This window comes from Centruroides vittatus, unplaced genomic scaffold (genome assembly GCF_030686945.1).
Source record: "Centruroides vittatus isolate TY-2023 unplaced genomic scaffold, ASM3068694v2 contig_7, whole genome shotgun sequence".
In the NCBI taxonomy this organism is placed as follows: domain Eukaryota; kingdom Metazoa; phylum Arthropoda; class Arachnida; order Scorpiones; family Buthidae; genus Centruroides; species Centruroides vittatus.
This window is the reverse complement of record NW_027122442.1, coordinates 3080825-3104735: the sequence shown is the minus strand read 5'-3', so window position 1 is coordinate 3104735 and position 23911 is coordinate 3080825. Positions and strand designations below refer to the sequence as shown.

Here is a 23911-nt window from a genome sequence, read left to right as displayed (position 1 = left end):
ATGATAGTATATCTACTGTATGTCAAAGTGCATAAAGTACAGTACTGTACATTGTGCATTCAAAGTAAGAAATTTTTAGGTTTTAAAAATCTTTTTGATATTTATTTAAATTTAATTTTTCATTTTTGGTAATTTACAATCGAATTATTTATTCATTTATGTTTTGGGAGTGTTTTGAAATTTATTTTTAATTACAGTACTGTATAATTTGACTGTTTGGAGGGTAGAATTGGTTTTACAACATAAACGCTCAATTTCATTCAGTGACTTACCCAGGACTTAATCTTGGGAGAGCCGAGATAAAAAGATTTTTAATGCGAGTTGAATGAAATTCCATCCTTATGTGACCGCTGATTTATTAGTAGTATAGAAATAGAAGACGCAACACAATATAAATAAAAATAAACTTTAATTAAAAAAATATTTTTGGAAAATTTTTTAGTGTTTTTCTTTTTCCTTGGGAGGGAGCCCCTTTGCCTTTCTCTGGATGGGTCACTACTCACTTTGGATTTAAAAATGCTTTGTCCACAGTAAATATTTTTGAAAATTTTAAGAGCAGTTTAATAAGGTCACAATTGTAAATGCTATCAATAGTTTAAGAATTTAATTTTTTAAAATTTGTAGTAGATGCGTAGTTTGGATATTAAACGTCTTTCTACGAGACATATCAAAAGGGGTATGTATAACTATATTAAGAAATAGATAATTGAAGAGTGCTAAGGCACTCGAAATACATGTCATAATCATTTGAAAAATTAGTCTGCATCAGATCATGCGCTGGTTGTCCTCTTTATAGATGAATAAAGATTAGCCTATTAACAGCATGGTTCTCTAAATTTTAAATTAAAACTCTCTATTGGTCCCGGATACACTGCTAATTTCCGGCTACTTCGAACTTCTTTAAATGATCCTTATGCTCTATATTGACAATACAAATGAAGATTTCGGACTGCGTGTGATGATTTGTAGCCCTTATTGTTTAATTTCGCGGGTAAGACAATCATTTATTATTATTATTCATACAACAATCCAGAGTTCTGGGTTCAAACAAAATGAAATTACGAAGAATACGTATAAGTGATATTAGAAGACGATAATCCTGGGTTTCGTTTTTCGTCTTTTCAATTTCACCTTTACCTTTCAACGTTTCCGTTTGTTAACAATAAAAGGCGACCTAGTCGAGACAGCGAGTAAATCAATACATTTTATATATATTTTTAAAATATTTTCTGCAATGCGGGCCCGGGTTACCAATCCGATTTAAAACATTTATCTCGCGCTTTTTTTGATAGATTCTTCACTTGAATAGTCGTCAAAATTTTTATGAAGTAGGCCTATAACAGAACACTTTTTGCAAATACTCTTGGTATCAAAGACTTAAGGATTGTATTCATTAAATTCTCGCGTATTTTAAATTACTCGGCGGTACTTAAAATGATGGATACAGTTTAGTCTTGTAAAACGCGTAATAAAAACATAGTTCAGAAATAACTAAAAGATTTGCAAAATTTATATCGTAGAAACAGTTCTATATTAATATAATTTTATTATTATTATTAAAATATAAATTTAATAACTTACATTGATTTAGAAAAATTTAAAAGTTTTGGCATAGAGGGGTACCGAACACTGCAACTACTGCAAACAAGGCTGGTAATATTACAGATTATACTACTTAGGTTCCGAGCAGGATGTTCAGCAATTTTCTCAAACATGACTCATTTTATTTACTCCGATTTTTATATCTTTCTTCTTCAACATTATTTTAATTTCCTAATACCTTCTTTCCATTGTGCACTTAACATGTTTTAAAGGATAGAAAATTTTTGTCCATTGTCTTCAGAAGGTAGTGTTCGCTACGCTCAAATTTCATTGTATATCGCACTAACATGACAGAAATAAAGTTTGGCTTGCTATAGTAATTATTATTTCTCGTTTTTCGGAAACGATCTTATGTCTTTCAAATTTGATGTTTCCAGAAAAAGTCTTTTTGTCCTAACTATTTTCATCTGTTCGATCACAAATGTTTGTTATCGGTAAATTTAGAATCGGAGTTTGGTTTCGTTTCGTTATATAGTAACGATATAACACTCCAAAGCCAACTCTCGCTCAGCCATTTTTAAAGAATTGCTACATAGTAATATATCAAAGCGTTACTAAATATTTGCTCGAAGGATCGCTATAACAGAGATCGATCTACTAAGTTCATGAAAAAATCTAACGAAGGACCGTCGTTCAAACTTTTTGTTTTAGCATAAAAGAAACTAATTTATAAACTCTTGCCGTTCTGCAAACACTAAGGGTATCATTTTTATGCCCATAATGGAATCGGTCAGGCACAGAATGGGCAGCTCGATGAGACGAAAACCAATTTACTAGGTCAAGTCGGTTGTAAAAATTCCAGATTCCGACACAGAAATCGAACGTGAAAATATAAGTTCCGAACATTATACTCATAAATATCGAAATAACTAAATTTTTATTATAAAGATTGCATTAGTTTTATATTTTCCCATGTTCTTTCCTAACTCCATAAACCTATGAAATTTCGCAATTCGGCAATTCTCGTATATATTATTTCCTTTCCATCCTGTGGCCATCACAGTGCATTTATAAAGTCCGCTATGGCTTCGGGCAGGCCCACAATGGTGGAATGGGATGGTAAGGGTCGGGAGCAGACATCCGAAAAATTCTTGGGATTTTTCGACTGGTAAGGATTGGTTCCGGAGTCCTCGAAAGTGGTATGCCGCCACCTTAACCGATCGGCCATCAAGTCGTCAATTTTTGTATAAAAGACCTAACAGACGATATGCACATAAAAAATGCCCATAGTTAATTTCTTGCTGTTAATATAAAAAGCTTTAATTGTAGCTTTTATGAAAATCACTTCAAAAATGAGTCACAGTGAAAGAACAATAATGCTCGCTTGTTAAGTCTATATTCTTGCTGATTAAAGAATCGAAACTTTACAATTTTCTGTATCTTCCAAGAAAATATCATCATCAATACCAAATAATAGGTTTTTTTTTCTTATTGGCGTCACGTTTCAATAATACTTGGAATGTGAGGTTTCTTTATTGGCGGCTTTAGACGAAAGTCACGTTACTTATTTTACAGGCATATAGACGTACTTATACGATCCAACTGACCAAAAATTAACCTCGACCGGACTAAGCGATTTCTTATCCCGTTATTCTTGTTCCTCGATAATCATTTACTTCGAATTATAAAATTCCCGACACGAATAACAAATTTCCATTCTTACCCAAAAGATGGCGCCAGAAGCGCACGGTGGCGCGAGATGTAACAGAACAATCGGCATAACTTCTTAAAAGGAAAATCCATGGGAAGAAAACATTGCCAGCGTGGTTTTGTGTTTGAAAAAGAAAAGTAGAGACGAGTTCGACGGAAACGATTTTATTCCGATAGAAATTGGGGCGGGCGGACCGTTGCGCCCGGTCCCGCGGATACCAGTCGATACGACCGTACAATCTATACAAGCTACGCGTCCGCGGCAGAAATCGTGACAAAAATATGTACACTCTATATACAGGAGAAGAGGAGCGGCGCCTCGGGCGGGAGGCCGCCGAAAGAGGAGAGTCCGGGAAGAAGGGCGCAGACTCGGTCACCTGGGCGGACGGGCCAGCAGTACCTCCAGCCAACAGGGACAGGAGGTGACGAACTGGCGCGAATATTTGGGTCCCCAGCCCTTGGCAAAGCTGACTCTGACGGAGTTGGGGTCGACGGGACCGTCCGAACGTTCGGCCGGACCGGCGGCCAGGCGGGCCCTGCGATACTCGGATTTGCGGTAATCGAAGATCTCGATGGAGTATCCGGGCGGCACCTTGTAGACGGTGGGAGCGCCCGCCTCGGGCCGCTCGAGGGTGGGCGAATTGACGAAGACCGGATGGTCGGAGCGATTGTACAGCCAGACGCTGTCTGCCTCCCTGGAGAGACTGACGCCCGGTCCGATCTTGTCTCTGGTCCTCAGCACGCTCTCGTTGCGAGTGGAGTGGAGTCCGGCCAGCGTGGCCAGACACAGGCCGTCGCCATGAGGCAGTTCGGAAAAGACGTCCACTCGGTCGCCGCTGACCGGAAACAATCGACCCACTCTAGTTCGTAATTCCCAGTAGGCCACGCTGCACCAGGCGTCGGAGGCTCCGTTCTCACCTGTCGAAGGAAAAAGAAAATTTCGTCACAAGTGTCTCCGGTTCGAGCGCAATTCCGACACTCCGCCTCCTCCCGATGGCGACGGAGCGGCGCGACTGCGCTTTTGTTTTTGTCCGTTACGTACGCGACGCGATAAATAACCACGGAGCGGACGGTCGAGGTCGCCGAAGAGACGATCGATAACGGAAACACCCTCCGGATACGGGAGAGGCTAGACCGAAATATCTCCGCCGCGCGCTTCCCGACGGGCGGGGCGGAGCCGAGACCCCGAGCATTCCGGGGAACGACTCTCCGAGTCCCCTTCTTCCGATTGGCATCTCGGCTGGCTCGTCCTTCCGGCGACCGGACCGGAAGTCGGAGGAGGATCCTTCTGGGGGCAGAGACTTACCGAGAAGACGGTAGGGGAAAGAAAGGTACTGACCTGTGGTTGGGTAACTGGGAGGGTGGGAGCCTCGGTCCTCGGCGTCGAACGTCCTTCCCTCGAAGTAAACGAATGCGTCGGCGGCGGCCGTCGACGAAGGTAGCCCGGCAACTGGCGTCGTCCTTTCCGCTTCGGACTCCGCTTCTCGGGCGTGTCTTGTGTAGGGAGGAGGCGGCGATTCTGTAAACAAAAATTCGGTTAAACCACAACGCTTTGTCCGAATTTCTTCCACGGCTACAAACCGCAAACGCTCAAAAAATCCTGTTTCTGCAGCGCGAAATATGCTCAGAGTTTTCGTCGCCTCATACTTTGACGTCTACACTACTCGTACTCGTTTTTTGTAACATATATAAACACGAAATAAACATTTCGTCAACGGGGATCACTTTCCCAATTTTTCGTAAATACCAGAAGAATTTCTAGGCCAAAGAACCCTGTCCCACGGAATCTGGTAACCAATTCTAAATTTCTATTGACCAAAGATGTAACTTAGAATGATTAATAGAGCCGATCTAATAATTAAACGCGTTTGAGCAATTTATTTATATTAAAACAATGGAATTTCGAAGGTAACGAATTCGAAAATTACCAATATAAATATAAAAACGCGTCAAATTTACCAACGATTAGCGAAAGATGCTATAAACAAATAAAAACTTGTTAAGTAACGCTCGAGCGCAGGATACGAAAATCATCTCGCATTTGACATCCATTGGATATCTTTAGCGCATTACGTGTTATGAACAAAAATTCGACCCGGTGCCTTCAAACATAGTTTCCTTAATATAAATGTAATTATACATAAAGGCGTGTAAACCGCAGTTATTTTGCATACAATTTCATTAATCATTTAAACTCCAGAGTTTCGCATTGCACTTATACTGCATACGAATAAAGGAAAGAGTGTAACCGACTCACATTTTTCTACTTACTAACAGCGTTTATTTTTAAGTGGAGTCACTCTAATATTTTCTGAACTTGTCGTAAAACAATAGGTTAAAGCGGTGACTAAACTGGTGATAATATTCGATACATATATAAGGAGGCCGGTCTTAACTAAAGCAGGCAATTCGAAGTACTACTATCGTATTGTTCGATCGAAATAGTTTTCCTTTTGACAACTCGGCATCCATCGGTCGAAACTTTTCATTCGTTTCCTCCTCCCGTTTTACCTGACATATTTACGCGACCGCCACTTCTTGTTATCCGGCCGAGAATCAGTCATTCACCACATTACATTTCCCTCCAATCCCGCTCGAAAACGCAACTCTCGACAAATTTAGCATCGTCTTAGTTTAAACCCGCTTAACCGGAGTTTACTTTGTCGACCACGATTTCTCGTTTAATATCGGAAGTGTCTTCTGTAAACGCTTACTTTTTCCGACCGATATTCGTATTAATTTGCCTCGTTCCATTTTTACTCGTATCTGGCTTTCGATCGGCCGAAAACTTGAAACCGGTAGAACTAGTTCGTCTTTAATTTCGGTCCTCTGGCCGCGGCACCGACTGACGCCCCTATTTTACAGTAACTCGCCTTAACTTTACATTCGAATTTTTTTTTTTTTTTCGTTTAAATATCGTCGTATATGCTGTCAAAACATCTAAAACGCCAGAAAAAACTGCAAAATACAAAACTCCAGATCGAGTATTGCCCGTTCTGTAACATACAACTAACTTTCCCGTTTCGGCCGACAAAAATCACTTTATTTAGGAACCGGCATACCTAAAGATCGCGTTGTTTTGAAGTATTTTCGGTAAACGTATTGAATCATCCAAATAAATCCAAGCGAAATAATTTTTTAAACCAAATCCCATAGAGACAGAGGGGAGGAAAAAGAGAGAGATTACAGATACGGGGAACGTAAATGCGAGATTATCGGGACATCATATGACTTTACGTTAATTAAACGCTTTCTTGCTGCGTAAACCGCGGATAGAAAACTTTTTATAACCGAGTCTTTCTCGGCACGTTATTATTAAAGAATAAAAATAGCTTAATTAAAAACGGAAAATACGAGTATATGTATAACGAATATCTTATACCATGTAAAATACTTGTATAACGTATCAAGTTTGCCAACTATTCTATACCAGAAATGAACGTCGCGTCACAAAGAACGGGACGGAATTAAGGCGTCGTGTTAAAAAGGCAATTATTTAACATTAGAAATTTAAACAACAAAAATGAAAATTACTTTATCCATTTAATAATGATGTTATTAACGTAGTTTATTCGGATTTTCCGATAGATTATCGATAGTTCCAAATAACTACCCGTACAGCTGTAAACATCAATTATACAAGGAGAAACAGAATTTTGTTCTAAGAGATCGCAGATACGAGATTGCAATTTCCTCTCCCCTTTTTACTGATATTGTCGAGTATGTAACTAACTAATCTTTAATCTTCAATTTATTAACAACATATTTTATATCTTCAAATTAACTGATAAATATTAAGCGATATTAAATAAACAATTCTTAATTTTCATTCCAAAACTTTCAAAAATTTTTACAAATTGTAATAATAATTTTAAACTTCTCTTTATCAAAAGTAACTGCTACAAGTATTTAGTTTATAGAAACATATTTATCTTAATAATTAATCATATTCCCACATCAACAGTAAAACATATCCTACATATTTGTGTGTGTTGTTTAAGTGGATTTATATATAAGCTATAGGAAAAAATGAAGAGATTGGAAACGCATACATTGTTTTTAATTGTAAAATAAAACTTATAAATATACATAAATAGGTAGACAGTACACATAATCAACAAAGCATAATTACATTACTACTACTATTACTTTATTACTATTTTTTAAATAAAAACTTTCCTTAGATGTCTAAGATTTACCTAGTAAAACAATAATGAAATTCTACAAAAACATGCGGTTGAAAATTTGTTTGAATAAATTGATTTTAATTTCTAATTAATACCCAGCTAGAATGCTTTTTAACTCTCACACCTACACCTTATCAAAATGGGATGATTTCTAATTCAATTTTGCAATAAAAAAAAACCAATCCGGTTATAGAATTTAAGATATTATCCTTAGTTTCATAGATTGCAGATTAGAGAAGAATTTGCATTTATCAATTTTGATGGGATTATTTAGAGACTATAATAACGTAACATATTGTCATTATATTTGTTACAATTAATGAATAAATAACATAACAGTTCTATATAAAATTTTTCTAAATACAAGTACTTTTTTCTTTTATTTTTTTGTTGACAAATGATGTTCAACTAGAAGATATATATTTTGAAACTGTAAAATCCTACGTATTTAATCTATTCAAAATAATCTGGCCTACTTGTACTGACTAGTCGATTTAATCGTATTTTTTATTAAACATAATTTGTTAAGCAGCATTAGTTTCATCCTTTTCAATTTGTTGCTACAAACTACAACCAAGTCCAAATCTATTTGTAATATTTGCTTGTTTTATAACTTTTTTCTTTTAGATAATATTTGTTTTATTCAACAGGTGTAATAAAACTTATTTTCAATACTTGGTGCATTTTAAGCAGCTCTATTATTGGTTGCATGGCTGAGGCAATGAAGTGTCAGCCTACTATTCTGAGGACCTATGACCAAATCTGGTTAAATGACCCCAGGAATGTTTTATGGGTAGGCTGTCCTAGATACATCAGGCCCCATTCCTTAACACCCAGCTCTCCCATTGTAGGCCTGGTAAAATTCACAATGGACATAGAAAAAGGGCCATTTTAGTGACCACAGGGCAGAGAGATATAAAAGTTCAATTTCAAATTTTCCATTTTTTTCTGTTTTACTTACTTTATAATTAACTTACATCTAAAATGAATTCCTAACAGGAATAAAATAGAAATTGGGATGATGTTTGAGATGATGCCTTCTAAACTGTAGAGTTAAGTTGCATGTGTTTCAAATACAACTTGATGTGTATGGGTACACAATAAAGTCATATGATGTTTTTATTTTAGCAATTATTTTAGCAAGAAATTATGGAAAGTAAATATATCTACAAGTATTAGATTTATGTATTAAAAGTGTATGCATATAACAATGCATATGTTATGTGTTTAAAATTTGTTTTAAATAAGATATTCTTATTTTACTCATAATTTTAAACTTTTTTATAACACTAATAGTCTTTAATTATTAATTCACAAGGATTCACAATTTTCTTTGTTACTTTGACACAATATACATGGTTGTTTTAAAGCTAGTTTGAAAATAGTGTGGGCTATGCATTCTAGCAATTTTTGCTGGTTATATGCAGGAAATTATGATATTTCAGTTAATGTTTCAAAAATAGTAACTGAATTTCCTTAGTTAATCTGATAATACTTTTATTGGAGGTTAAAACAGAACTATTTCCTTTAACGACAAGAGATTGTTCTTAATCAGAACAATCAAATTTGACACACTTAGACAAAAATTCAAGTCTCCTAGTAGTATAGTATTTGATATTATGTCAATTCTTACAACAATAACAACATGCTATTTGATTTAAAGGTTTTGTTTTGTGCCTGTTTTGTTTTTAACTATATCATATTTTTTAAATTTGTATTCTGATATCTGTAAAATACCTAGGTCCATGATATCTAATAAATTGAAATAAACATTATGCTGTATAATTCTGGTAATAAAAAGATTATTATTAATAAAGGAACATTTTACTCTATACTGAACTATCCCACAAAACAAAAATGAATCCTTTATATAAACAGACAATACTTCTGTCTTGAGCTAAATACATTTCTTAATTAATAAATGTCTATTACAAGTGTCAAACAGTTTAATGTGTGTGTATTTGCTAAGCAATAAACCATTCAAACATCAATGACAGGCTAATACACAAACTACGTTAATACACAAGGTCTTCGACTGGCAAAATATTAGAATATTAAAAGCGGTAGAGATCTACAGGGCAGACAGGAGTGGAGTCTGCATCAACACAGATATACGTCATATACAAAACGTCACAGCCTTTATTCGAACTTATTTGAAACTTTTAAAATTAGAAGGCAGCTACATTCTATTTATAGAACAATTTTTCCGTTTTACATTTCCTGAAGAGGGCCAATAAAATAGTGGCAAAAACATTCTAACATTGAAGTTAAGCGTTTCTTTGCTGGAGATTTTGCATTTAGGTGTGATTCTCTACTCTACATTAATGACACTTTATATTCTTTCATGTGCTGTGTCCAGTCTCCCTGATGTTGGCAATATCCTGGTGCAGGTTGATCTTGTTTCAGTTATACGAAATGAAATCAACCAATACTTTAAATGTTTTGATTAAATATACAAAAAAAATCCAGTAATGAGTTCCTTAACTTTCTCTGCAACATTTGGTGGAACAATCTGTTATAATATTTTGTTTTAAAAACTTTCTATATTTTTAACTATTATAAAATGGTAAAAATCTTCATTTTGACAGTAGGGATGGGTTTTATAAAAAATTGTAAATGTTAATACAACTTAAATCGCCAGTAAGTCTGACCCTACTGGAGATACACACAACCCCCTTTATCTCCCCACACCTTGACCTTCACCAACCAAAATTTAATAGCAGCAATCCCACTAATAAACAAACTTCCCTGCAAAATTTGAGAAATTTTCAATAAAAAGCACAGAAATTGTTAAGCTTCAAAAAGAGCAAACAAAATCATGCCACACACTAACATCCATACATACAGAAATTACCCCAAACTTTTTTTGCATTTCTTGATGTTTCAAGATGTCCTGAGTCCAAAAATGTAAAAATGTGGGAAGGTCATTTTTCCGATTGCCATACATTCCCTCTGTTATATGTATAACAGCCAGGGAAAAAAATGAATTCAATTAGGAACTATAGTAAGATGTTTTGAAGATTTAATTCTATAAATTCTATACTAATTAATAAGGATTATTTTGTATGGCTGCTATTTTTCCATAATTAAATGAGCTGTAAATTGTATGTATGCTTAAAGTATATTGTTTTATGAAATAATGATGCAATCTAAAAACTAACTGTATCTGAAAATTAATATTCTGCTTCTGATCTCATGAAGCAGAAAAACCCAATAAATGACCAGCCATTACTCTTGTTCATTCACTGGCATGATTTTGGCCATGACATTAACTTGGAATTTCAGTGAATAGCCATGGTAGTCATTCAGTGGTTAAGTCACACTATATCAATGATACATTTAATTAGATATTTAACAATTGAAGAAATCAGTCTTTATTTACCATCTAACATATCTACTCATCAAGAATATAAAACATCAGTCATTCAGCGATCTAGTCACCTTATATTCTTAATACAAACAAGTGTTGAATATATTTTTTTTGCAACTTCTTTTTTAATGACAAATCAGGCCCTACTCAAATAGTTTAGCCTTAGAAAAAGGTTTGCAGAGATAGAATAGGATAGAAAGAGAGAAGAGGGAGGGGAATGATAGGAGAAAAAAGTAAGAGGCAATACACGAATTATGTGGGAAAGATTAACCTTTAACTGGATCAGTAATATAGCATCACAGCATTCACTCTCTGATAGAATTAACAACTGGAAGAATGACATGTTAATGTAAATCAAGCTACATTCTGTAAGAATACCTCTTGATTTCTATTCTTGTTATTCTTAGTTAACTTAATTGAAGTAAAATTTATTCTCATTACTTATGTGTAAATATAGCATTTGGATAATCTTCATTGAGACTAACCATAAAAAAAGAGGAAAAAAACTAGATTACAAGAATGAATGTTTTGTCTTGGAGTTCAAAATAAAGGACTTTGGTTATACATAAGTGGAGATAAGTTGATGAAGAGTCACAACTAGTTTAACCATTTAGAATAAAAGCTCATTCTAATAGGGTCCTAAGATGATTATTATACCTTTTGCAAGAGAAGAGTAGATGCTCAGATGTTTCATCCTCATTAAGTCCACAGGGAAAAATAGATATGTATTTATTCCCAATGACAAGCCAAGTAAACCTAAACATGGGCATAATATATTTTATTTTGTATGTAGTGTTAATGTTTGAGATGAACTTATTAGTTACTCTACTGTAATTTGTGGCAAAAAAGGAGAAAATAGTCTCTTTGCCACAAATTGAGAATTATTGTTCTGATTGTTACTTTTTTATTGTAGTCCAAGGTATTTTGGTATATAGCTATTCCTAATTGCAAAATCTCAGTTTGTGTTATTGATTCCTGTGATGCTGGACTATATTAACAATAATTTATCTTAAATATTTTTAAAATATCAGCAATCTTTATAATTTAAGATAATTTAAAAACTAAAGAATTTTTAACATAATTAAGTAACCATTAGTTTCTTGTACTTCAAATACGACTAATAAGTTTTCATGTTAAATTAAAACAGAAGTTTTATTTTCAATAATAATATTTCAATAATAATTCCCTATTTCTAAAAATAGAAAAATTAAATACATTAATTAAAAATTTAAAATTTCTAAATACAGTGAAAAATAAGCTTATTTTGGAATAATATCAAACTTTAAATTTTTTCAATAATTCAAATATCTATTAAACAACATAAGCTACTTTATTACCAATGTAATTTGAGTAACTTCAGTTTTGTTTTGTTTATTTTTACTTAATTATAAAAACTATAATCATTAACTGAGATATAAAAGAATATTTAATTGAATCATCATCTTGAATATAATAGAATTTGCATGCAATCAATCAACAAACAACTAAGAAATTTCATAAAGAAATTTAAATACTGTACCTGTAATTATAATTAGACAAGTAAGTAAAATAAATGGACGCAAAATAAAGTATATAACATATATATGTATATACACACACACACAAAGTACTGTACATGTTTTCGTTATTTGTCTACCTTATAATAATTTATTAAAGCACAAATGAAAATTTTATAATACTGCTAATTACAAAATATTTCACATACTATTGCTTAGGTTATAATGTTTCTACAATCATGTAAAAACAGTGTATCAATATACTTTTATTTCTTTTAAAATGTTAGGAAATAATTAAATATACTTCCTAATTAAATTTTAATTAATTATATTTTTATATTAATAATAATAATAAATTTCAAACAATGAAATTAACACACAATTTTAAAATAAACTGAATGTTTTCTCGATCAACAAACTTTGTTTCAATCATATAGGATGTATGTACTGGTTTCAATGAGGAGTCTCGTAGCCAAAACTTGTTTCAAGAATTACTGGCTTCTAGCCAATATCTTGTTTTATCCACTTTTAAGCACATTAACTTAAAAGTATATAAATTTTGAATAATTTTATTACATAGTATTTTTCTACAGGAAACTTTATTTTCTTCATTATATTATATCAACAGATATTCAACAGAATGTGATCATTTGGGATTATGAAAATACTTATTAGATATGCCAGTTCAATTAGTTATTGCTAAGGTTTGAAGTCAACAACTTTGAATAAAAACTTAAAACTCAGTATTTTAAGTTAAGTTTAAAAAATATATATTAAATGAAAATACTGAGATATTTTCATTTAATATATATTTTTTTATTTATCTATCTTTATTTAATATGTATTGTTTGCTGTGTTTTAAGAAGGATCTAGAAAAAAGCTTTTTCTATGTCCTGTCTTATTTATTTATTAATTGTATTGTACTGTATTGAATTAGAAAAAAAAAATCATCATCAAAATAGAAATTCCACTATTCAGATCAATTTATCATTTATTTCGAAAAATCGTAACATTATCACTATTCCAACATTAAATATTAAATGGTTTCTATAGATTATACAATTACAAAATATAATTATAGCAAGAAAATAATTAGTTTTGTTTACTTCAATCATTAATTTATACTAACCTAAAAATTTCAAAATTATACAAGTATGAAACCTAACATAGTTAAATTTTTGAATTTTAAATAATTAGAATTACATTGTGACATACAAAATTGCCATACTATTTGTTTTATATATGTAACATACTTATTGTTAACAAAATTGGGTTCAAACCAAATATAACACATTTTATAATTCATTCCACATAATTCAATATGCTGTCCATTTCATCGCACATTTTCTTAGAGGTGCACAGTTGAATTGGTTATCCTTTTAATAACACATATCTTTTGACAACATGTAGCAAAAACATGTGATCTTTGCTCTGACTTGCAACATAGTTTCTGATTTCCATTAATACAACTTCTCTTTCAGGAAACTTCAGAAAAAAAATGCCATGGATTGATATATGGCATAATTATGAAGCCTCGGCACACTGTCGTCACAAAAATGGGAAAATATGATCATGTCAAAGGTCAGACAGATATCAATTCATGCAAGTTCTTTTTCTGATTTTTCCCGAAAGCAAAGTTGTACCAATGAGACCAGAAACTGCATTGCAAATCAACCAAAATCATGCAATTGAGCCATACTTAATGTAAAGATGTATTTTATAATGTGTTTACCAATGAAAATATATTCCTTCAAGAAATCTTAAGAATTATATTTATATTGAATCAAGTAAATAATCCATGAGCAAATTTATACATGCAAACTCAATTACAATTTCAGTTAAAAATTTAACGTGAATCATAATATGCATAAAAATAATATTTAGTTGGTGTTTATCATTATTTAGTTAAACTTGTAAATGGAAAACTCATCATCATAGGATTAAATTTGAAAGAAAAATTATTTTTCTTCCCAAATAGAATGTTCTTTTCAATTTAAATTTCATTACAAAAACATTATTAACACAAAATTACGATAAATGATCTGGAGTGGCATAAATTCATTCCAGTATATACTCTGCAACATATTGCTAGAATGGAAATTAAATCTTCACATAGCCTAATTATATTCTCATACCTTTGAAGTAGACATTGAAGGCATGACACTAGTATGTAGTTTAGAAAATATTGTCTCAAATATTCCATTTTTCCCATTCATATCATATTATTTACATTAGCAGTTCATTATGGGTACAATTATAAGTGAAACAATAATAGAATACTGAGACCTAACTATCTAAAATATGTATTAAGGACCAAAAATACAAAATGGCCAACAAATGACAATTTCTTTTAGTGTTTTGTTTCTATTTATCAAATAATATGAATAAAATACAATATATACCAGAGGTGGGCAAGCAAGAGTTCAGTGGGAGCCGAAATGTAGGTTTTGCAAAATGCATGGGAGCCGCAGTTCTGTACTGTCGTGGCAGATAGTATGGTAAGGCAGGGAAGGATAGGGTGTCCCCCGTCAGATCAAAAACTTGTTTTAAAAAAATAGATTTGAAATGTCAATTTAATTTATTGCACCAACTTGGAAATAAATTACTAAATATTACATATATATAATTACATATTTTCACAAAATTGTGATAATAAAATTGTAAAAATAATAATAATAATGAGAAATTAACACTTTCAGCAAGAGCCGCATGTAACTGAAAAAGAGCCACATGCGGCTCTTGAAGCCGCATTTGCCCACGTCTGATATATACTAATGATGATGACGATAAATGTTAAAATAATCTCAAAAAGAAAATTAAATATAAAAACTTCTATATCAACAATACCCAATAATTTAAGTTTAAGAGTTGATTGCTGGGCTCTTATTCACTGTAAAGAACATTCAATAAACTTGATAATTTCACTTTGAATAATTCTCTGAAAGCCATTATAGTTTAAACAAAAACATTGAACCAGGCTATACCTTGCTTCTAGGTATTAACTAAATAACTCACAAGTGTACAAGAGTATAGGTAATCAATCAGTAGTATGCTATTTAATGGTGTAGTTGTCATGCATCCTAACTCCTCATGGGGTCAAATTCTATCTTAGCTACTATGAAAGATCATAATTATCATTTTTCATAGATGAGATAGGATTTGGCCCTCATAAGAAGGGATTGAGATGCATAGTAACTACACAATCAAGCAGCACTTGTATTTAGTTAATACAGTGGCTGATTGGTTAACAAACAGTTCGGTAAATGAACAAATCAGATAACGAACAACTCACAGAACAAACACAAGAAGAAGCAAAGTAAAATAATGAATATCGACTGGTCTTCCCTTGTCTTCAGGCAACAATTTGAAACTTTTCGGAGCATGGGAGACGTCAACATTGACATTCAACCCGGTATATACTGATTGGATAGTATTCTTCCGAACTTTGAAACTCTTCCTTGTAATTCCAGCCTTTTATTTTTCTCATAGAAACAATTCTTTTATAGTATTCGCGAGACTGTCAGGCTGGCACTCGTTAAGTTTTGTGTCAGTTTTTATTTTTGAAAGGAGAGAGTATAATAGCAAAGGTAGAGAGTGGGCAGATGTCAGATGTTTCTGGGCAGTATGGTTTAAACAGGTCTACAGTAGGCCACAGTTCAATATTATCTAAGAAAGATACAGTATAATCAAGAAGACTCAAGCAGCTTAAGGAGTAACAAAAATCACATCTGAGAAATAAAGAACATTGAAGAGCTCATAATGGAACCTACTGCATGTGTAAATCTTAATAAACTGCCCGATAAGTTAACCAGCCAATTTTTAACAGGTAACATTTATTCTGTAAATTAGCAAAGAAACAAGATGAATGACCAGCTCTTATTCTGATATGTATAACCTTTACTTAGACCAATGGTTCACAACCTATTCGAACCTATAGCATACCTAAACAGTTGTATGAAGGTTGTAACCTTATTATCAAATATTACTAGACTGAATGATAGATCAATCATAAAGCTGTCTATAATACTTTCTGTAATAGTTTATTGGTACAAATTTCTAAAATACAATTAACAACACAAAAGCATATTTTGTTAGTTTTTATCATTTAAAAATTTTTCATATTAATTTTTTTTTATTCATATCATGACCTACTTAGAAAGGCTTCATGCACCTGTGTCCTGCAGCAGACTGCTTAGGAACTGCTGATTTAGACTACTTAAACAAATAAATCATCCAACACCTGTTGCTGAGAAAATGTTTACTAAAGAAACATTAACGTTTTCAACCTACTATGATAGGCCATCTTCAGATGTACCAGAAATTCGAACATATTTAACATTTAAACAGCAGAACGTTCAAACGCTTTTTACATTTAAATTTAAACAAAATACTGGGTAATTAACAAATAAATATTAAATACACTGAATTAGCAAATATAAAAACAATGTAAATAATGAAATAAAATAAAAATAACATATGTAAAATAAAAATAATAAAATAAATACACAAAAACGCCACTAACTGTACGGGCAGGAGCGGATTAAGAATTTTTGTGTTTTAGGTAGAACTTTCATGCGGAAGCTAGTCCATCTGCATCTCTGGCATTAATACAACCATCTTTTAGTTTACTTTTATATATTTCAATTTTTTCTTCGTGCATTGCGAGTGATGGAGGATGCACAGTCCTGAAGATAGTTGCTTCATTCCACTTGACCACCATGTTCTCTGTTCGTGCCATACAGGATAATACTATGTTGCAGTGCCCTTTCTCGATATTGTGTTTGTGCTCTTTAAGTCTGGTAGCTAAATTACGTCTTGTGACCCCAATATAGTCTTTCTTAATTCCTGATTCTCAAATGGAATTCTATATATGCCCACTTTTTCTTCTTTTTTAATCATGTCTTTGTCATTTCTTAAAATGCTGTATACATTAAGCGCTCTTTTGAAAACCATTCTTGAATGTTTTCTCTCTAACACTTGCCTCATGATTTTTTCAATGTTTGGATTATAGGTGAACTTGGAGATTTTTTAAAAATGATTTGCTTGGGTTCTTATTACATTGCCTACTTCATATCTTTTAATTAGCCCTTCTATTGTACTCTTTTTATATCCTAAGTTTGAAGCTGCTTCTTTAATTCTATTAAGTTCTTTGATCCTGTCTAGCACATTAGAGCAATATTAATATGCTCTTCTGATGAGTGCTCGAAAGGCAGACAGTTTGTATCCGTAGGGGTCGTTTGAGTTAGCCTGAATGTATAGTGGACTATGTGTTGGTTTTATATAGATACCTGTTGTTATAGCATCTCCTTTCAATTGGATGACTATATCCAAAAAATGTATCCGTTTGTGACTTTTTTGCTCTAGTTTAAGTTTTAATCCATCACTGTTGTTATTGTCGATTACATGTAGAAACTGTTGTATTCTCTTGTCGTTTTTCCAAATAATGCGCACATCATCCACATACCTTTTGTAAAATACAATATCCATCTTGAACCCATTGATAATGCTCTTCTCCAAGTTGCATAGGACTAGTTCATACAAGAATCCTGACATTGAGCTTCCCATAGGTACCCCTTTCTTTTGTCTGTAAGCTTGTTTATCGAAAGTGAAGGAGGACTCATAACAGATCAACTTGGCTTATTCTATCATATCATTCGTAAATGCAATAATTTCCAGCTTTTTGTGGAGCATAAATTACATTAATGCTTCATAACAGGATTCTATTTTTATAGATGGGTATAGGTTTTGATAATCCATAATCGTCCCAAATTCTTCATCCAATAAACTTAATTCCTGTAGTTCTTTTACTACATTTGTTGGGTTTTGTGCAACTAGAGCATTGTTACCTAGCTCCTCTGAAATAAATTTAAGCAAGCATTTTTCAAGAATGTATGTGGGTCCTCTGCATTTCTCCACGACAGGTCTAACCTCTACCTTCTTTATGTATTTTTGCAAACACAAACAAATGCATATATTCAATGTAGACACCAGTGCCATTCATTAATAATGTGTTTTCCTCAGATTAATAATATTAAATGGATGGCCATTTCTCTCTGCACCTGCAAATGAATCTGCAGTCATTTTAGCTTTAAATGTCAATTCTTGATTGTGGCATGATGTCCCTTCACCATATGACACCTCCGGTTATGTATTAACGGCACCGGTTATGTACCTATGGTATCTTTAATTAAATAACTGAACTGAAAAATTAATAACTGAATATGACACCTCCTCTGCACATCAACCACTGATTTCCATACCATGCAGTAATACTTGTGATTTTAACTCAAAATTATGAACTCAAATACTTTTCCTTCTGAATGCATAGAGAGTATTTATTTTAGAAATGTGAAATCTCCTTGCAATCTAAACATGCATTCACCTACTAATGTTATTTCTCTAAAAAGCTACCAAAAGATGTGTGTGCACATGCATTTTGTGATTTACAGTATATACATGCATACAAAGTACATACATAGTAAGTATTAATTCATATCTCTGGCCTTTAGTTCTCTCCCATTCATTTTCTGTGCATCAACTCACATTTTAATTCATATTAGACTACAGAACTGACAAATCTCCAATAATTTCCTTTTATCTATTTCAGTAGTACCCAAACCATGGTCTTTGGGCCAAATCTGGCCAATGACACATGTTAATCATCCCATAAACATATTTGACTTAATACTTATAAATAATATAGATATACTTCTAAAAGAATACTTATTTCCAAAATATTTGTTGCCTGTCTACCTAAGATTGATTGTCAATCTTACGTAGACAGGCAACAATCAACAATGTTATTCTTCTTAGATAGACAGATTATATCGACAATCAATCTTCTGAACATCACTGATCTACACAACAGCTCTAAGAAAACAAAAGCCGAATGCCAACTTTGTCTTATTTTAGTTTTCTACAGAGAGTAGTAGGACAATTCACTCTCAAACCAATGTCATTAAATCTCTACTTATGATCAACTCCATATTTCATACTTCATTCAACATATGCTATAACTTTAAAGAAATCAGTCTTGTAATCTTGATAAAACATTTTTTGAGATGACTTATGTCTCATCAGATCAAAAGCCATTTGACTCTTAACGAATTTCAATCAGATGATGAAACATAAATCATGTCAAAAAAACATTTATAGTAGTCAGTTTTTTAACCCTAATAAAAGTTATAGCATATGTTGAATGAAATGTCATTGGATATTATCAACATTAAAATTTTTAAATTTTTTTTGTGAGATTATTTTAGCTCTTACTATTATTCTTATTTATTTTATTTTTAATAAATATAATAGAAATAAAGTAATATAATGAAAAATTGGATATTTGGCAGCCATTTATATTTTCAATATTTAAACAGTTTATGGGATTCTGTTTCAAATATTCCATCTTATAATTAAAAGATGAACAAAATGGTATCTTTAACAAATTGCTAATGGAAATAAAATGAAATAGGGGAAAAAAATGGAATATCTGAAACAATACTTTCTAAACTGCATACTATTAAGTGTCATGTTTTCAATGACCATTTCAGGGATACAAGCTGGTATGGGTCTTTGTTTCCATTCTAGAGTTTTCTGTTGGATATACTTGTATACTGGTGTGGATAATAGGCACAAAATTTAGTAATTGTATTTTTTTAAAAAAGGTTTATTTTTAAATTCAAATCTGTGATCAAAACAAGATATTTATAAACAATTACTTCATATCTAGTTATTAATTTAGCCTTATTATAACCTGATAATTTGGCATATAATCTGACAAGATCTTGATTAATATAAATGACTTTTCTTTTCTTGACTTCAAAATTAATTTCTTTAAATAGATAATATAATGAATATCCTAAATAATTCACTTAATGATGATTTTTACTCAAAGAAATATAAATGAAAAGCATAGATTAAAATTCAACAAACTAAAGGTTACTAAAATTGTTTAATACAAAATGTTGTTTGGCCTCAGTTCAGACTGTTCTCAACATCAATATATCAAATGCAGAGTAATAAAATAGAATATATAATAATTTCCTGTGAATAACCCATGAATTATGTGTTTTAAAGTCAAGCTGAACTAGTTGTAGGTTGTGCTAATGATGATTATCTGTTGATTTTAAATTGCAATTACAATCTCATCTAACAGATTTTCTTTTATCTAAACTTAATAACAGTGTTTTTAAAAATCATGAAAAATCTTTTATGCACCATACACCATGTCCCCTACTGTTTTTCAGGAAACCACCAAAGGCATATATACATATGCCTCATCTTTAATTTTCATCCATATATCAATCCATATTTTAAGTGACATCATTAGATACTACTATTTAAACTTGCATGTTGAAAGCTGATAAGTTTTGGTAATTTCCTCCTTTCTACATGATTCATACTTCTGTTTAGAAGCAAATTGACAATTTTAGCATAAGTTAGTTCTCTAAGTGTATGAGAACTTATGAACCTATACTGTTGGATATTGTAGTGTCTATTTGCAAGATTATTACTAAAATCAATAGCAATGATGATGTTTATTTAAAACAATCTTTCAAAAAATTGATAAAACATCAATTAAAAAAGATTTTCAATGGAACAGAAAATTTATGTTAAAATTCAGTTATAAAACGTAAGACTAGTGAAAACCTCACATCTTTCTTTTTTCTTCCAATATCTATATTAAATCAGAGACCAAGACTTTGAAACCACGACTATTTTTATTCTTTCTTTATAAGCTTATAAAGATGTGAGATTTTCACTAGTCTTACATTTTATAATTGAATTTTAGCAATGACATTAATGCCAATTTTTTTTATTTAATACTTATTTATTCTACAAGTTATGGCAGTTATTTCTACTAACAGCTACATCAACAATGTCTCCATCCCAAACTTGTGTCAATCCAAAGGTGAATTTTGAGATTCTTAAAATATCAAATATATTGCAGATATTATCCAGATTAAAATCTTTTAAAATACTTTTATTTAACTTGCTTTGTATATCCTTAAATCTGGAAACTTAAATTTCATTTCCTTCTAATAAGACATACATTTTAATGATGTTTTGGGGCTGCCCCTATTAACCTCCCTACCTCAAAACACAATAAACATATCAAAGTGTAGAATTTTTATCATGAGCATGATGTGTGTGTACATGTGTGTGCAAATGCACTGTAGTGACATATGTGGTGAAGGTAAGACTACTTCAACTCTTAAAAAACATAACCAAAAAAGGGCTTTTTTAAAAAATTTTTAAAGATACCGTATTTACTTGCATATAAGACGAGATGTTTATTGATTTTTCACTGCTTGAAAAACCTAGGTTGTCCTAGACGCACGAGCGAAGGATTCTTTGTTTTTGCAATAATTTTTCGTATATTCAGATTTTTTAATGGATGCTCACCCTCTGGTGTTTAAAAACAAAAGTATTTTATTTGGGTCATTTGAATCATTCTTGTGTATTGTCAGGAGTAAAGATGAATAGCAATAGGAAAAGCAAAGCTTTTGAATTGAATTCCAATTTAAAATTCCAAAATTGCATGGGAGCCTGATATAAGTTTTAATCCATTTCCACGTAAAAACAGGTGACTATTCGGAAATCAGAATTCGGAGAAATTCATAAGTGTAATCGACGGAGAGTGGATTCGACTGTTAAGAATTGGTAAAAAAGGTTATATGCATTTGATATTTTGTTTGTGATTAAATAAAATAACATTAGAATTGTACTAATAAATCTAATTTTCTTTATTTTGATCTTTAAAGTCACACCTCGTCCTATATGCGAGTAAATATGATACATTAAAATTATTCAATTGACTTTTTTTCAAGTTTCTTTTAGCATTCATTATTATTATATATTTATAATCTGTTCAACAAAAGATAAATTTTTCAAAAATCAGTTTTGAGAAGCTAATCATCCTGATGATAATTAAGTTATGACTGGCTAATTATAATGCTAAAATGCTATAAACTATTACTCTTTTCATTATTATAAACTAAATTTTAAGGACTAAATCATACACATTTAAAACAATATCCTTAGCTTGACCATGTAATGCTTTGTTTACACACAAAAGCATTAATTTCTTTTTTTTTTTAAGCAGAATAACAGAAAAGTAGAAAGCAAACAATGTTATTCTTCCTACTGTTTTAATTTATTTGTTCATTTTTTAAACTACACAGTGTAGTGATCCGTTTTATATTAATTAAAGTAACATTCACACACAATTTAAATTATTATTAAATATCTTTAAATTCAGTGAATTCTGGTACCAAGTTGTCAACTATTAGAAATAAACTGCTTTACCTAAAAGTTAAAGTTTTATTACTATACAAGGAACATTGTAAGTCTATCTTGTAGGACAACATCAACTTACATATATAAATTTTTAAAAATTGGAAATGCATTGTATGAATTTATTACATATTGAATAGTACTTAAATCACAAAACTGTATTTAAATTATAAAAGCATATAATTAAATTATCAAAACAGCATATATTGAAAAACAGTACTTATACATAGGGCTGTTTCACCCTTATGGAAATTTGTGGCTTTTCATTATGCATGTGCATATTATCATCTGTTAAAATTAGAATGATAAAGGATTGTCTGCTGAGTAAAAAAATCATATAATAGTTGTCATCATTTAATATTATTCCCCAAAAATTGACAACTGGTTCAATGAGTGTATTATTGTACTGTACTTTCCAAAGAGGAATATAGCTATAGTGAAATAGTAAGTACAAGATGAAAAATCTTGACATTTCAAAAAAGGGGTATCTATTGTGTTATCACAGGAAAAAGAAAGCTTAAGTTCACAAGCTCACCCTTTGCCATATTGCAGGAGAAAGACCAACTGCAGAAAGCTATACAAGAACTATTTGGCAGATAAGAGATGGAAATTTGTTATAACTTTCAATGCAGCAGGGGTATGCCTGTTTGACACAAAATCTGAACTTTAAACCATCACTCAAAGAGTTAGAAACACTTAAATTTAGGTTGTATGAAAAATTTCAGTAAAAGCTATGGTTGCTGCAGGTTTCTGCTACAATGGACAGAGTAAAACTAAAAAAAGTTGATTTAAAGTTCAAAGTCAACTCTAATTACTATCAGGGTAAAAAACTGAAGCCTGTGTTCAAGCATGAAATTCTGCTATTGTATGGTACAGAAACTTCAAAGGTAGACTTCCATTAGGTCAAATCATTGAATCATACCTCACATTCAGCCCTAGCATTTCTGAAGCTAATGGAGTAATTAACTAATATAAAGTCAATATCTTTTTCCAACATATCTGCTACAAGTAAATCACCTATGATTTCTGTGCCCTTAAAATTAATAAGTGACTACTAAAAAGGGTCCTTAGAAATTGTCAACCTAAACATTAGACAGATTATGGAAAGCTTGCAATGATGGATGGGAAAAACTACACCAAAATTCTCTAAGAAGAACCCTTTTTCAATGGAAAATTCCATCAGAAACCAGGGAAAGCAGACATACAATGACAGACAGAGGAAAGTATTTTCCTCAATAACTATCAGCTATTAAAAATGTTTCCATAAGGCTAAAACAACCCTTTGTATTTAAATTAATTTTAAGATGGAAAGT

General features: G+C 31.8%; 1 protein-coding gene across 1 annotated transcript in view; it reads right to left on the bottom strand.

The window, feature by feature from the left end:
• Window positions 1–3401: 3401 nt before the first annotated feature.
• The window catches only part of LOC136980483 (mothers against decapentaplegic homolog 6-like), a 37178-nt gene continuing 16668 nt past the window's right edge, over window positions 3402–23911 (bottom strand). The window contains exons 2-3 of the mRNA XM_067276601.1: window positions 4592–4771; window positions 3402–4170 (exon numbers count right to left, since the gene is read on the bottom strand). Coding sequence (XP_067132702.1) covers window positions 3626–4170; window positions 4592–4771 — 725 coding nt within the window. The 3' untranslated portion in view covers window positions 3402–3625. The remainder of the gene's footprint in view (window positions 4171–4591; window positions 4772–23911) is intronic.